The following is a 15,786-nucleotide window of genomic DNA, read 5'->3' as shown; positions in this document are numbered from 1 at the left end:
GGGAGCTGCGCCCTTCGCCGGGAGGGAAGGGCACCTTGGGCGTTCCATATTCTGCAGCCATGTTACCGTTCTGAAACATAAATTTTAAGGAATTTAGAGATTTTAGAGGAGCTAAGATTTACTTAGAGATAAGCCCTACTAGAGTTAATTAAAATAAATGAGTAGGCCTCGATGAAGTTAGGAGTTAGTAGTTGACTAATAATTGATTGCTTGTCAGCACAATGTTTAGTTAGCTGGGTTTATAATGAAGAATATGTAAAATGACAAATAGCTTTTAGGAACATAAGACAATTGTGGGCCTCCTCTGTTCTGAAACCAATTGAAGACAAGGAATGGGAGTTCTACCAAGAGTTCATTTGTTATATTTGCATTGAAAAGGTAGAAAGGTCAGAACGAGGAAGACTTAATTTACTTCCTCATTTTGGGACCCATCCCCATGAAAGGGACCACCGACCCATTTCAAGGAACAAACTACACATGCTTAATAGCTTTTGAAATAATTAGCATATGAAGATACGAAGTAAGGAATGGGATATACCAAAATTATGAATATGTATTTGTATTTTGGGTATTCAATATTTGTATGGATGAAAGGGCTGTGTAATCACTTGGAAACTGCAGTCTGTATTTGGGAGCTATCCCGCACACTGCCCGGCGTCAAATAAACATACATTAACTTTAAACTGTTAGAGAGTTTTTGTCCGTCATGGTTGGATATCAGTACTAGATCAATATCCATATTTTTAAATAAATCAATTCAAGTAGCAGTAATGGAAGCTTCCAGCAGGAAACCCTACATTTTTGGAAGCAATCCCTCGGGGTTGGTAACCTATCAGTGGTGTTACCCACGTACATCACACTGGGTGTATCGCAGTGCTCCATCCATTTAAAGGTTATTTGAAGGGGCTGGTGCTGCATATCTGTATTCCTTCTGGTATTATTGAATGTAAAAGAAGTGTTGATTTAATTGAGGAAGATAGATTACAGCAATATGAGCTTTCCCTATGATAAGTACTGACTCTTCCTTTTCAGCAATGGGCTACTTTTGGTAGAGCTTGGTACCTCCTCGATGCGAAGATGCAACCCCCCGGAAAAATAGCAGCTGCCACTGTAATCCGGCTCGAAGGCAGACATAAGCCTATTTATCATGCACTAAGTGAGTATTGCAATGGATGAAACAAATTTGCTTTTCTTCAACATGCATGTTTCTTCCAATTTCAGTTTTAAAATCAAACCTGATATAAAAGAATACTTTTCTCAATTGTTTATAAATTAAAAATTAGTTGGTTTTCTTTCTTATCTTTTTCCATCATATCCCTCGACAACCTAGTGTTGTTTCTTTACCAATACATATAAAGAATGTTATGAATTTGTAATTCATTTTGAGTAACTGAATTACAGTGGGTTCTTCTTTTCTCAGAACATATTTTGTTGGTCTTAAAGTAAAGATTTAGTTCACGGTGCGTATAAAGAAACATCTGAGTGCTTCCTTTCAGTAGGTGCCCAGGACCACAGTCTTGGAGTGCTTCATTCTGAGAAAGGTGCCAAGCAGTCCTGTATTCATGAGGCAGTGGGCACAAACTGAAATCAGATAAGATATTTTTTACTGTGAGCGTAATGGGAAGTCATTGCCTAAGAGGTGGTGAAGTCTCCATCTGTAGGGATTTTCAGAAGCTGGTCCTGCTTTGGTCACTGGGTTTAGATGATGTGACCTTCAAAGGTTCCTTCCTGCCTCACACATTCTGTGATGAGGAGGCTGGGACCTTTCCTTAAATGGATGACAATTTGTTGAGAAAGGTATCTTGTTTAAAAAAAGCCATCATTTAGTTTTTCTGCTAATTAGAGATTCAGCTATAAAGATGCTTCTGTAATCCTGTTTATTACCTGTAATGCTGTAGTGCCTGTTTCATGGGGATAAGCATTTTATAAATAATAAAAAGTTGATCTTTCACACCACTGGTACAATGTTTCCTGAAGTACCCGTGCAAATTTTCCCAGAGACATTACTGAAATGTAAAGGAAACCTTGAAGTTGGCTCATATATACTGAAGCATACATAGTTAAATTATACCAATCTATTTCACAAGAGGAGGTAGGATTTGTAGTGTTGTAAAGACCTTTAAATGTCAGTTCTGCTGTTGCAAATTTTGTTGTATCCACAAGGTGTCACTGGAAACTTAAGGTTGTCTTGAGAAATAAAGTGGATGCTGAGAGGAAAATGCTTTGGTGACCCCGTGCGAAAGAACGTTGATACTTTTATGTCTGTGAAGTTATAAAGTCTTGGGAAGTATTTCAAGGATAACTTCATTTTGTTTAAAATGTTCTGTAAATCAGTACTAATTGCTTTACACATGTTGACACCAATTGGTTGGTTACTGCTACTGAGACATTTAGGAGGGCAAAGTATTCAGGAACTTGTGGTTTATGTACTTGTTGCTTCTTTTATATTTTTTTTATTGAACTAACAAATATTTTAGTGTCTGTAAGATACCAGGTCCCTGGACAGAGTAATATCAGGAAGATTTTTTTATTATTTTGTTTTTAATTTGTTTTTTGTGAATTCAGTGTTCATGCAAATGGAAAACTGTTGGCAGAAATTTCCTTAAGATGAGCTTATTGTGTCATCTTCCCAACCAAAACACCAAAAAGTCACAAAATCCCGGTAGTCCCACAGAGACCCTGGGAACTGACCCAGTGCCAGTTCCCTGATATTTATGAAGACATACAGTGTTTTTAGAACTGGACTGTCAGCAGTGAAAGGCTGCAGCAATAAAGATGTGTAAATTGCATTTGCACTTCAGCTGTAATTGAAAGTGGAGCATTAAAAGAATACAAGATTAAAAAATAATAAAAAACTTAAGGTGTGAAATTTGCTTTGATTAATTACGTGCTCCTATAAAAAATTCTTGGTCAATTTAAGCCCTGCTTTGTATAGCTGTTTTGTTACCTACTCAAAAATGTTTTAATCAAGTGAGCCTCTTCAAATACTTGTGTTCTAATATGGTGATGAAAATGAGGCTGACCTTTGGAGAAATCATTTTAATTTCCGTTGAATTGGTGATTACAGCTGATCAAGATCATTACTTCTGAAATTAAAAACTACATCTTTTCTCCTATTTATGTAGTATTTTTGAGATAATAGAGGTTTTGTGAGCACTTTATTACTACAGAAGCCTTATTAAACCAATCCTGTTTCTGGCAGGGTGTTGGTAATAGATTATAAACCTTGCACTTAAAGAACTTCTGATGTTAAAGTTGCTGATATAACTCTAAACATACATGTAGATTCTGTAACATTCGCTTCTGTTTGATAGATGAAAATGTGGAGTTTTTCCCAACGGAGCTGTAGGGGGTGGTAGTTTCCCCCGCCACTTCCCTCAATGCAGTATTTTTGTTTGTTCTATGTATTTAGCCTGAGAGTGTTACTACTTAATAGAAGTATTTTACTTACCCAAAATGTTCAGTCCTTCAGTAAACACAGACACTGTTTTTATGAGAAAGTAAAATAAAAAATATTTAGGATCATTTGGAACTAACCTTTTTTTCTCCTGTTTTGTTTTTTTGTTATTGTTTTTTTTTTTTTAATATAGGTGCATAGGCAGCATAATGTGTTGAATAGAATAGAAATTTGCCTGTAAGCCAGATTTCCAAATCTTAGCTGAATATTTGCAATGGTTTAGTCATCTGGCTTGATGGTATTTTACCTGCTTACCTGCCTTCTAACCTGGTAGTACTAAAAATAGTAATTAAGGTTGGTATTTAAGTCCTAATTTGGATGGTGCAACTTGAAAAGCTCAAATTTTTAAATTTCAGTTTTATGGAAGGTGTATTTATATGCTACTATGTAGATATTGCACACATAATAGTTGTTACTTTGATTGATTCCCTCTGTGGTTTTCTTTAATATCTTCCACTTACTTCTACCTTGCAGATGACTGTGGAGATCATGTTGTCATAATAAATACAAAGCATATTGCCTTCTCTGGTAACAAATGGGAACAGAAAGTATATTCTTCGCATACTGGGTAAGCTTTATAGTAAATAAAGCTTGTGGTAATGAGCTTGTGGTATTTTCATGTCATATTTTCTTAATAGTTGAAGTCTTCTTTAGCATATTGCTTTAAAAGAGAATTCCTGCTCTAACTTTTAGGGGATTTTTGTTTGTTTGTTTGTTTGCATGTGTTATTATGTTTAAAATGGTGTAAACCTTTCTCCTCTCTTTTTCTTTTCTTTATTTTTGGTAGTTTTTTTTAAGGGAAATCTAATTCAAAAGTAGTCAGAACAATTGAATAAGTTAACAGATTTGGTGAGTGAGGTTGTGTCTTGTGTTAACCGCTCGACCCAGTGATCTGAACTATTCTGTTTATTGTGTAAGAGAACATATTTCTATTGGCACTACACATTTTATATATATATGTGTGTGTGTGTGTGTATATATATATATATATATATATATATATATAGTCACCAACTTTAATTACTTTATCCTATCAGGACCTATTTACCTAAGAGTAAGTATTGAATCAGAGGATGAAAAAAATTAGAAAAACAATTAAAAAGTAACGTAAAATGTATTATTCTGGCAGACATAACTTGTTTACAGTGGAGAGTGCAATAATCAGCTACAGACAGGGTGTCCATGATCAGTTCAGTGCTCCTATTTGATGCAGTGATACTAATACATAATAATCTCTAAGTGTCACAATGTATCCTATTGAAAGATGAATAAATCACACTAATTTTGTAGTGCTAGTGCTGCAATCCTGAAATTGTTGAATTGCTGAGAAATTCACATTCAGAGGTGATGGAAATTATGTGCTTTTTTTTTATCTCCATCTCCCCTATGACCTAAAAACTTAACATGTATGTTAAAGCACTTGCTTGAAGTACCTAAGTTGGTTTTGAATAAATAAAAAGAACTGTATGCTTAAAACTAATACTTATGTCCATGCAGATCAGTGGACATGTCTTCATGATGCTGAGCCTATTTTCATTTCACTTAGGCTGATTCCTAATAATGTAATTCAATCAAAATGAAACCCAGCATTACCTGACTTCCATGTAATTCTTACTCCATGCTATTATTCATTTAAAGCTTATGCAGAGATCTGAATTAGTGCAGCTTCAACATGTGATATAGGCTTTAGAAGGATGGATCCATTGCAGTAAAATTAAAATTTTATAACTAGATACGCCAAGTCTTGCTAAGGTTTATTTAGAATAGCAAGAAAATAATAAATACAGTTCAAAATGGATGTCTCTTATGTCAGCTACAGACTGGTTGTGAGTCTTGATTATCTGGAACTATTTCAGAGTTCTGCATATCTTATTCCTGTTGTATTTTATAGCTGTTATGCTGTATTTAATAAGCAGTTTTAAAAACATATCCATCTACTTGTGAAGCACAAGGGTTTTTATAGTCAAGTGAATAAATAAGAAAGCATAAATAGTGTTGAAATTAGATAGTTGACAGGATAAATAAAATAGGAGTTTTGAGCTCATGAGAACGACTTCCTTTTTTGAGGGCCTATAATAACATTGCACCATTGTTCAAGATGTAGTGATACTTCTGTTAACATCATGCTTGAGCATGTAGAATGAAGCTTGTATGTTTGTTTCATTTTTTTAGTTATCCTGGTGGTTTCAAACAAGTGACAGCAACTCAGCTCCATTTGAAGGATCCAACTGCTGTAAGTGCTTTTCCCTTCTTCTCTTTCATTTGTGAAACTAGTTGGTTTCCAGTTAATTAGTTTTCCTAAATAAATGGGATCGATTACCTGCATCTCTAAAGTTAAATTACAAACATAATACTAGTGGTTTGTAGAAGCTTGCCTTGTGACAGCATTTTTGTAAACAATGTTTTCAGGGTTAGATTGTAAGTTGTGTATTTTTGTCATTCTTCCATGCTGTCCAAAGGAGCAAATCAAACTTGTTTGCTTCACTGATTTTTCACTTATTTTCTTCCTTTTAGTTTCAAGGGTCTGACCTTTCTCATAAGTGAACTGTCTCCAGTTTGAGTGAGCTAAGCTGTATTTGAGCTTAATGACCCTACTGCTTTTTTAAGAGTCAGCAAGAATAATGCTAATCTTAAAAAAGTGCATCTGCCTTTTTCCCAGTGAAATTCAATGGTAGGTTTTAAGTGATGACGGTTTTTTAAATCTTTTCTGCAATACTGTGTGTTCATGGCCTGCAAAAGAAATGGAAATTACGATTATGCTGAACATAAGCCTGTTTACTCTCTGTGTTAGACTGTTGTATATTCTGAAATGCAGTGTTCATGTGTTTGTACTGATTAAAAAATAGGGAGACAGATATGAACATTTTGACTTACACAGTTATGAAGTAACTTCTACTAGAGGTTTGAATGTACAGCATTGGAGGACTGAATTCTCTAAGTACTAATGTTCCAGAGCATGATGCAAGACCTACAGAGACTAATAGATATTTATGTTCAGTTTTGACTTCAAAATGCTTTCATTTGGGTCGCTTTATGTATAAAATATTGAAGTGTTTCTTCCTTTACCTAAAGAAATCTTGTCTGCTGTAAAATTTATGAGTTTTATCAATTATTTGGAAATCCTGGTTTGTCCCAAGTCTGCCTTTTATAAGTGCAAGTACTCAATGAAAAAGTGGTCCACCATATGAATTTGCCTGGTTTCTGGCTTTACTGTCGCAACTTCTTTAAATAAAATGAAACTAAATCCTACCTTTCCATATGATGTTCTGTCTAGAATTTTGAAAATGCTTTTGCAAACAGCCTCTAAGATAGTTGCAATTCCTGTGGGAATTACTGATAGTTCCATGTTTAAAATGGATTCTTCAATCTATTTCATTTGAGCTTCAGGCAGATGCTGAGCACTGGGAGGCAGTGAAACACAACTTGTTAGAGCATGAGAATTGGATGTTCTCTAAATTACCTTCTGGCATTCATTGTAAAATACCTCATTTATTGCCAGACTCATAGATTAATTTCTCTGCAAACAGAAGAGGATTAAATGCATTGCCAAAATCTAAAGCATGTTGGACAAAGGCTCAGCAAATGGTGATGTGGCTTAAGTCTCAGTCTAATTTAGCAGCAGACACTATTTTTTTAATACAATGGTGGAGAATCTTCAGCAATTAATTCTGTCATTCTACTGAAGATGAAGCATTCAGTTGCCTCTCTCATAAAGATATCTCAGACGTGTTTTTGTCATAATTAGTAGTAGTGGGTGGTAATTTGGCAAGATACATTCTGTTTGTGTAGCTGTAATGGGTTTTTATGGCTAGAAACATTTGTTTACTAGTTGAATTGTATTGGTGTGAAATGCACTGGGACATGACAAAAATGGAAATTATGATGATGCTTTATTAACAGGTTTTATTTTTAGAACTAGCTTTTAAAACCTGAAAAAGTAGTACTGTAAAGAGAACGATGTCAGCCTAAGTAAAGTATGCACCTTCAAATAATAATCTAAATGACACATAGTTATTATGGAGACTTTTAGAATCAGTTTCATTTCCTTTCTCTTTTAATCGCATTAAACTCAGTTCCTGTGAAGCCAGTGGAATTGAGAAGATTGTAGGAAGCAGGCTGTATCTTCCTGTGGCATCTGAATCTTCATTTTATAAAGTGTTACTTTCATTCTGGAGGCCACTGCTCTTTCTCTGCCCTTGGACTTACTGCCTCCAGCTAATTCATCCTGGTGGTGCTTCATTAGAGGAGTCATCATTGCTTTTGGAAATAGTGCTGTTACAGAAATTAAGGCAGTAAATTAATGGAAGAGACTACTTCCAAGGAAGAGATGTTGTAAACTTCCATGGTGCTACATTGGGATTTTGCAATGCATTTGACTATTTGCAGTTTATGTAAGACTTCCTGAGTGTGTGTGTGTATAGTAGGACTGCAGGAGTGCCTAGCACTGTCTTTACTTACATGTATCTCAATTCAAACATGAAAATCCCCAAGATAAATACTTTTATGTCAGTTTTGTTTCTAGTATACAGAGTGTTTTAGGAAAACCTGCTTCACAGCTAATGGCTAGTTAAAAAGATTGTAATGAGTAATTTGATATAAAATGCTTTAGTTTATGCTTACATGGGAGGCTGAAAGCCGTAAGTATAGTCGTCAGAATTTAGGCAGGGTTACTGTAGTATTATCCCTGGTCATTTCTAGCTCCTTCCTAAGGCACCAACAAGGTTAAGTGATATTCTCACTTCATGGAGGCTACCTCATTGTATCTATCTTACTAATTTTGGAGCTTTATGTTCCTTGCAGGTGGTAGTTAGTGCTTCAGAGGGATTGTGCTGAATTTGAATTTACATGTGCCTTTCTTCAGAGAGCCATAGGATGATTCAGATTGAAGAGAATCTGAGGAAATCTCTAGTCCAGCTTCCTACTTGAAGTGGTGTCAACTATTGGGTCAGATAAGGCTGCTGGGGAATTATCCAGACAGGTCTTGAAAGCTTCCTACAACTGTTTGTATCCATGACTTCTCTTCTTTGCTGAAAGGGATAAAAAAACTTCACCTGTCCAGTCATATGTGTCTGATTTCTGATGTATGATTTTGTACCTGAGACTAGAAAAAGACTACTTTTTTTTTTTTCCACTGCTAAGTATCTTTCATGTTAATAGGGGGCAGTGAATGCAGAAAGAAGTCTGCATAGTTGATGTTTCATACAGAGCTTAACTTAATGTTCCTTGTTCATTTTGCCAAGTTTTTCAGCACTTCAGAAAAATTTGCATTTAAGCAAGGGTGAAAATTAGTGTGCTAAAAAAAAGATAGCAAAAGTACATAGTCCAGAATGTTTTTCCCTTAAAAAGTACAAAAGTACATAGTCCAGCACATTTTTACCTTAAATACTTCTGAGTTCATTTGGGAGGCATGAGGAGGGGAGTGTCTCTGAATCTGTCTAAAATTTCTAGTGTTTTCATTTGTCTGCTCTTCTTCAAAATAGCAGAGAATAGAACTCATCTAATGAAGTTGGCTGGGCTACTTTAAGAAGTGCTTATTGAAAAGAAAAAGAAAAAAACCAAAAAAACAGCTTGTTCACATTTCTCTGACTTAGATTAAATGTTAATTCTTGGACCACACATAAGCAAAACTATTAAATATGTTCTTTAGGTGCACCATGAAACTTTGGTGCTGTAGTTCAAAACAGCCACTCTGTTCTTTGGGTTAATATAATACTAATATTCTGTAGGGCAGCAATAATCTCTTGGGATATAAGTGGGCAGGCAGCATTAGTTTCCATTGGAGGTTGCTAAAAAAAAAGTCTGATTGAATGGTTTGGCGTGTTTTCTTCACCAGGACAGTCTTTTGAAAATAAAGGAAACAGGTAAACATTTGAATTTGAGGTGTAGGTGTTTGGAATGCATAGAGTTTGGGGATTTTCTTGACTTTTTTAATAAAACTTGCAGAAGTTTTATTTAGCTGGAAAACTGCTGATTGGCATGAGACCGGCACTTTCAAAATTAGACTTCTAGGTACTGGATACAGAAAGACTAAAAGATGTAGTTTTAATTCCCGGATTTGAGAGGGGGCAAAGATTACCTGAAAAAAATTCCTGGCAGGAATTTCATTTAAATGCCTGCAAAATAATGTTGTCAGATGTAATCTGCAGAAGTAGATAGTAATCTTGTGAGGACAAAGTTTTCAATCGATTTTTCTTTGATTTGTGATTTGAAAGGTAGGCAAAACTCAGCTTATTTTTTTTTTTTCTGGCTGCATAAGAAACTTGACCCCAGAAAAGAAGAAAAAGAAATTACATTTGGTTGAGACCAAATGCTCAGTGAAAGGACTGACCTTTGTAGTATTCAGAGGCTGTATTGCCTGTGACAGAAAAATAATCAGCAATAATTTTTCAGAATGAATGTTACCTGCTAGGGAAGATTATTAAGTGAAGCAGTGTAGCTCAGTGGAAATGTGCTGGGAGGGAGCCTACAGGGGTGTCCAGGTTTTGGTTTTTTCAGCTGCTGGCACTGATGTGAAGAAGTTTAAAATGTTCTAATTCTCATTTTGAATGCCCTTTAGTAACTGCTTGCATGTATAGACTTGCCATTATATCTGCCTAATAATGGTCTTTTGAAGAAAAGCTCAGACAGCAAGCACAGTTAAATCTTGCTGTTGAGAACCTATTTTCTTTGCATCAGTAAGGGATAGTTGATAGAATAATATGTACATGCTGGAAGTCAGTCACTGAAACACTAGAAGTACTCCATATTACAAGGGAGTAATGTTTTTTAATTAGGTAGAACAAAACTTCGGAGATTGGATTAGTAGGCACACAAGTTAGTTTTGCACGGGGAGGAGAATATGCTATCTTAAAACCTCTAGGTGATCTGAGTAAGTCTTAGAGCTAACTTGGTCATTTTCTTCATAGTACACAAAATAAATGCTAGTATTAAAAAGTCTTAATCCATTCCTTATTTTTGAGTCAAGTTAATAATTTTAAGAAGACATTAAATTTCCAAAATTTTTTAAAGTGGAAAGCAGCAGTGGAAAGCCAAATGACATGCATGTGTGTGAAAGTTTAATTTGTCTGTGACCAACTGATTCTTACGGCAGTATTGAGTATGTTCTCTCTTGCATGTACAAGTTATGCTACTTGTCAGAGTTAGAAAGTTCTTTGTGCTATATTTTATGATACGTGGGTGAAAAGAACAATATTGTATACAGAACTGAAAACCATGGACTGGTGGAAGGAAGATGTGGTATTGAACTGTACCTCCAAGTAACTGCTGTATCTCTTGAAATTCTTCTAGGGTTGTTTTGGTATGCCTTGTAATTAATCACTTTGTTTTCTCTGGAGCACTGTGTCCTTCCCATGTTCTAGAGTTGCTTCCTGCTGATTATTGGACTTAATTCAGCTGTTAGGATAGACTTTCTTCTGGAAATTCAGCCAATTATTTTGTGCTTCTCAGTACTAGGAGTGATATTGCTCTGTTGATTTCCGTCTTTAAAGTATGTTTTATCTGGCAAAGAATCTTTCTCAGAACTTGTCTCCATCAGACATAGTCTACAAGCTGCACATAAGCCAAAGCTTGTCACAAAAATTGAAATGTTTAAGACTCACTGTTTCAAATAAATATATTTTAACTTATTTGTACTCATAAAATGTATTAATGTGTTGTAAGGGACTGAAAGTGCAAGAGTTTGAATAGAGCTGCCTTCAGATTCCTTTCCTTCTAATTAGCCCTTTAAATTGGAAACTAAAAGAATAATGTCATATAACTGTGTTATTAAGAGCATGTCTGTGCTGTGAGTGTATAAAGTAGCCAAGCTGAAAAAAAAGGTATTGCAGTATTTAAGATGACAATTGCAATTAGAGCCAATGGGAATTTTGTAATTAAAAAAAAATCTGGGGCAAACAGCATTCCAGTAGTATAAACATCCCCAAATACTAATGCTGGTGTGGCTGTGTGCTTCTGATGGTAGATGTCTTTACCTGATGGAGAAAGTGTCATGGTCTTTAGGAGTAAGTATTTATGAGGATATGGAATTTTACGCATTGTTAGTACTAAAGGTAAAGTAGTGGGGGAGGAGGTAGTGAGAATGAATAACTGAATTAAACTGTTAAGCTGTGCTAATCAATTTCAAGGTGAGATCAAGGTTGCAGTGAGACCTGTGGGTGGGTAGACCTCTCTGCCAGTCTGAAATTCCACAGAAATCGCTAGCTTTTTAAACTTTCATGTAAAATTAAACTCTTGCAATTTTAATAGCTTGAAGTAAGCATAATGATATAGAAAGCAATGAGGTTTGTCTTTTACTAGAAGTGTATTACAAGCATGTAAAAAGGGGAGTTTTATTGTTAATTCCTGAAAGAAACATTCTGATGTGTGTTTTCAGGGAGCCTTGAATCTGGGTTTGGGTTTCACATTAGTTCAGTAGCAGATTTGCAATTCCATACTTTTTTTATTTAGGATTGGTTTATTTTAAGTAAAACTTGAGCATATTCAGGTAACAGAAGAGCCCTTACTTAACACCTTGCAAGTATTGCTGGTTGGATCTGCCTTTTCTGTGACACAACCTTACTCAAGGTGCAAAAACAGTCTGTACCACTTCACTTAATGCTTTACTGATGTCTTTGACTGGACACCACAGCAATGAAAGTGAACTTGTGGCTGTAGGCAGAATTTTGGGCAAGAAGTTGGATGTAAGTTGGTCTTTCCAGTAGCTGGGTTTGGATTTATTTTGGCTTGTAGAATAGTCTTTGAGGCAGAAGTTACAAAGAAGGTATTTTTCCAGCACTACCTTCTGTGTCTTGGCTCCCTGTTTAGCCTTCTGTTCTGTAGTTGGACTAATGACCTTGCAGTAAATCAGAATCCTGGGCTGCTTTCAAAGCAGCATGGCCAGCAGGGTGAGGGAGGTGATTCTCTCCCTCCAGTCCACACTGCTGAGCCCCACCTGGAACTCCATGTCCAGCTCTGGGGCCCCCAGCGCAGGAAAGGCATGGACGTGTTGGAGCAGGTCTAGAGCAGGACCACAAAAATGATGGGGGGGATGAAACACCCCTCCTATGAGGAGAGATTGAGAAAGTTGTAGTCATTCAACCTGGAGAGGAAAGTACTCTGGGGAGAGCTTATTGTGGGCCTTTCAAAGATATAAAGGGGGCTTACAAAAAATATGGGTTCAGACCTTCTATCAAGACCTGTAGTGACAGGACACATAGTGTACTGACCTAAATTACAGTCTGCTCTACAAGCATGAATAATTTTTATCCCTAAAAAGCATTCGGTTTCATCTTTGACTTTTAATACATACTTATTAATTTTTATCAGAGAAGGTATCAAAATTGTATATTAAACTGCATAACCTGCTATATTTGTCCTGTTATCTTGATTTATTGTATTTGTCCACAGATTTATGGTACTGACTGTATAACATCTGAAAATCTTACCTTAATGTGGTTCAACCTGGGAACTTGGTGATTATCTCCAAAATTTCAATTTAATTTCTTTAGTTAATTTTTTTTAAAAAGTCATTTTGCTCAATACACTTTGGAAAATATCCAGGTGTCTGTGAAATTTGTTTATGCTTAGTGCCCTGCATTTCAGTATGGTTTATCAGCTTGAGATGGATGCTGCAGTAAGCATGCCTGGGTAGTTTTTGATTTGGAGCTAGTTTAAATCCAGGTGTCCTGGAGCAAACATCTTACTGACAAAATTGCACGTGGGTCTAGTTTTGTTGTCCTTTATGAAACCTTTTTTGTCTCCTACAGTTGTGTACATTGTTTTACGTTTGCAAATGTTCCCCTTCTGGATGAAGTCCATAACAATGTGTTTTGTATTTCAATAAAAGGCATCTTTATTAGAGTCCAAGAGAAAATCCTGTTGAAATTTGTTTACTTTACAATGGGTGTTATCTAGAGTAGATTCACAAATTCTATTCATTCCTGATGTTTAGAAGTGAGATAGTTCATCTGGATCTAATAGCAAGGGCTATAAATATAAAGAGTAAGTTCATAATGCAGTGTTTTGGTGTGTCAGCTTTGCTTAAGGTACAAAACATTAATTATAAAGTGTTTTAAATATAGCAAATTACACTGTTAAACTAGTTGCTGGGAGCACTTTGGAAATTTATTTAAGCAATTTTTTTTATAAGCAAATGTGTATGTAAATGTGCAATAAAATACACCACAAGCTTCTCAATTCTTTGAAGTTGAATGATCATACGTAGTCATCCATAAAATTGCTAAATTATGCTCTTAACTTTCTAAGCTGAAATTTTCTACATGTCTCTTAAAATAAGTGTTTATATGACAAGGAGTAAATATTTCTTTTTGTAAAATTTAGGTCTAGAGCTCCTTCTGGATGTGGTGCCAGAATTCCTCTAGCCTGAAAGATGACTATGAGCGTCAGTGATGAACAGAGTGGACTGATGGAAACACAGTTAACCTATTTCATGTTATCAGTAACCTCCCTGATTATTTGTTACTATGTTGCCTTTCCTCAGATTGTTAAACTGGCTGTTTATAGAATGCTTCCAAAAAACCTTCAGAGAAGAACTCTGATGCAGAGGCTACATCTGTTCCCTGAAGATGTGAGTAGCCATGCAGTTACATTTTCATCCTTGTGTTACATAGAGATAAAGAGGGAGTGTTAGCAACAGCACTGATTTCATAAGCAAGTAAATTAAAACAAAAATCAAACTGCTTTTTTTATATATATTTATATGTAGCTGGGTGGTTTCCATATTATTCCGCAGAGATTCAAGACGGATGAGATTGGTGTATGTAGGTCAAACACTTAGCATGAAGAATGCAGTACTAATGACAAATGTTGGTCTGGCTTTGTGGGCAGGGGTGTTGTTTCTTAAACAGTCAAGTAGTTAAGACTATTCTCACCTGTCTCAGGTTATTCCAGAAGATATAGAGAAGAACCTTCTACAAGAGATTCCTCAGCCACGTGCAGTCCCCAAGAGGTTAGATGAATATACACCAGAAGAAATTGCTGCCTTCCCGAAGGTTTGGACTCCGTAAGTATCTTAGACTTTTTAAGAGGACACATTGACTGAATATGTATTATGTAGGCTCCCACATTATGAGTAAGAAAAAAGTAGTTATTCTTCAATTTATGTAATATTTTTTTTGAGAGACGAGGTCATTAAAGCAAAGAACAATGGTTGCTAAAATTTTCTATTTCTGGTTTGTTTTCTTTTACATTAGAAAAGCTTTACTTAAAATCCTATATTTTCAACTCCCTGCTTCATCAAAATGAATAAAGTAAAAATCTTCATTAACTGATTTGAGTTGGATGTGCTCTATAATGCATAACTGTTAGCAATAGCCAAAGGAGATGCCACTCAGGTCTGTAAACTTTCAAAAGCTTATTAGAAATCACTTGTACTTAGGTTCCCCACCCTAGATAATACTAAAATATGTCTGTACTTCCTTCTGTGTAGTAGAAGCACCTCTGTGTTAAAGTGTCTGTTAAAGGAAATAGAATCCAGCAAATACATTGCGCCCACTTCTGAGCTGAACAGGGAGATTGGTTTTGACTTCTTCTAACCCATGTCACTGATAAAGCTTGGTATATTTGCTTTTATCCTCAATACTGAATGGAGCTGAAATTCCTGAGACCTCCTGGTTTCTATGAGATTTCTATGGATTAGCCTTGAAGAAGTTTAGATTCTGCACAATTGACCAGAATTCTGCAGTACTTTACAGTAAAGCTGATAAGCATGTCCTGTCGTATGATGTGCTATAGTCTTCTGTAAGTGTGATTAATATTAAAATTGATAGAGGTTCTGCACAATAATTCAGCTTGAATGAGGAGATGGCACTTAGTTTTATTGGGAATTTAGTTTTTAATTGGGAATATCTGTATTGTCTAAGTGTTGTGAATTATGAAATAGTGATATGCTGACAGAGCTTTTTAAATTAATTTCTTTGTCCCCACACACTCCCATAGTTCATCTCCTTAGGACTGGGCCACCTTAATTGTGTTGACTTGCAGGTGTGTGTGGCAGAGGACAAATTAACTTGATGCCGTCTAATTTAGTCATTACTGTCAAACTAAGTTTTGTAATATCTTCATGTCAGCATATTAACTGTGGGGAAAATCTGCAGGTAAGAGCACTACTGCAGTTAGAATTCCCCTCCCATAATTTCTTGGAACATTCCCTTCAAAGGAATTCAAAGCACAGAGAAAATAAGCAACCGCTTTTTTTTATCTTTCTCTCCTCTGCAGTCTCATCTGGATTGATTGCTGGTAATTGCTCTCTGTATACAGTCTTCTTGTTCTTTGCCAGTTATGGGGGCTGGGGAGTGCAGCTGCCTTACAAATCCTATAGCAGATTTGGAGGC

General features: G+C 35.8%; 1 protein-coding gene across 1 annotated transcript in view; it reads left to right on the top strand.

Annotated features, from left to right (window-relative positions):
• The window catches only part of MRPL13 (mitochondrial ribosomal protein L13), a 30,693-nt gene that overhangs the window by 354 nt on the left and 14,553 nt on the right, over positions 1-15,786 (top strand). The window contains exons 2-6 of the mRNA XM_030266625.4: positions 1,033-1,156; positions 3,932-4,025; positions 5,630-5,690; positions 13,935-14,021; positions 14,335-14,456. Of these exons, the coding sequence (XP_030122485.1) occupies positions 1,033-1,156; positions 3,932-4,025; positions 5,630-5,690; positions 13,935-14,021; positions 14,335-14,456 (488 nt within the window). The remainder of the gene's footprint in view (positions 1-1,032; positions 1,157-3,931; positions 4,026-5,629; positions 5,691-13,934; positions 14,022-14,334; positions 14,457-15,786) is intronic.

Source organism: Taeniopygia guttata, chromosome 2 (assembly GCF_048771995.1).
Source record: "Taeniopygia guttata chromosome 2, bTaeGut7.mat, whole genome shotgun sequence".
Taxonomy (NCBI): domain Eukaryota; kingdom Metazoa; phylum Chordata; class Aves; order Passeriformes; family Estrildidae; genus Taeniopygia; species Taeniopygia guttata.
Note: the sequence above shows the minus strand (reverse complement) of the source record. Positions and strands in the feature narration are given on the sequence as shown.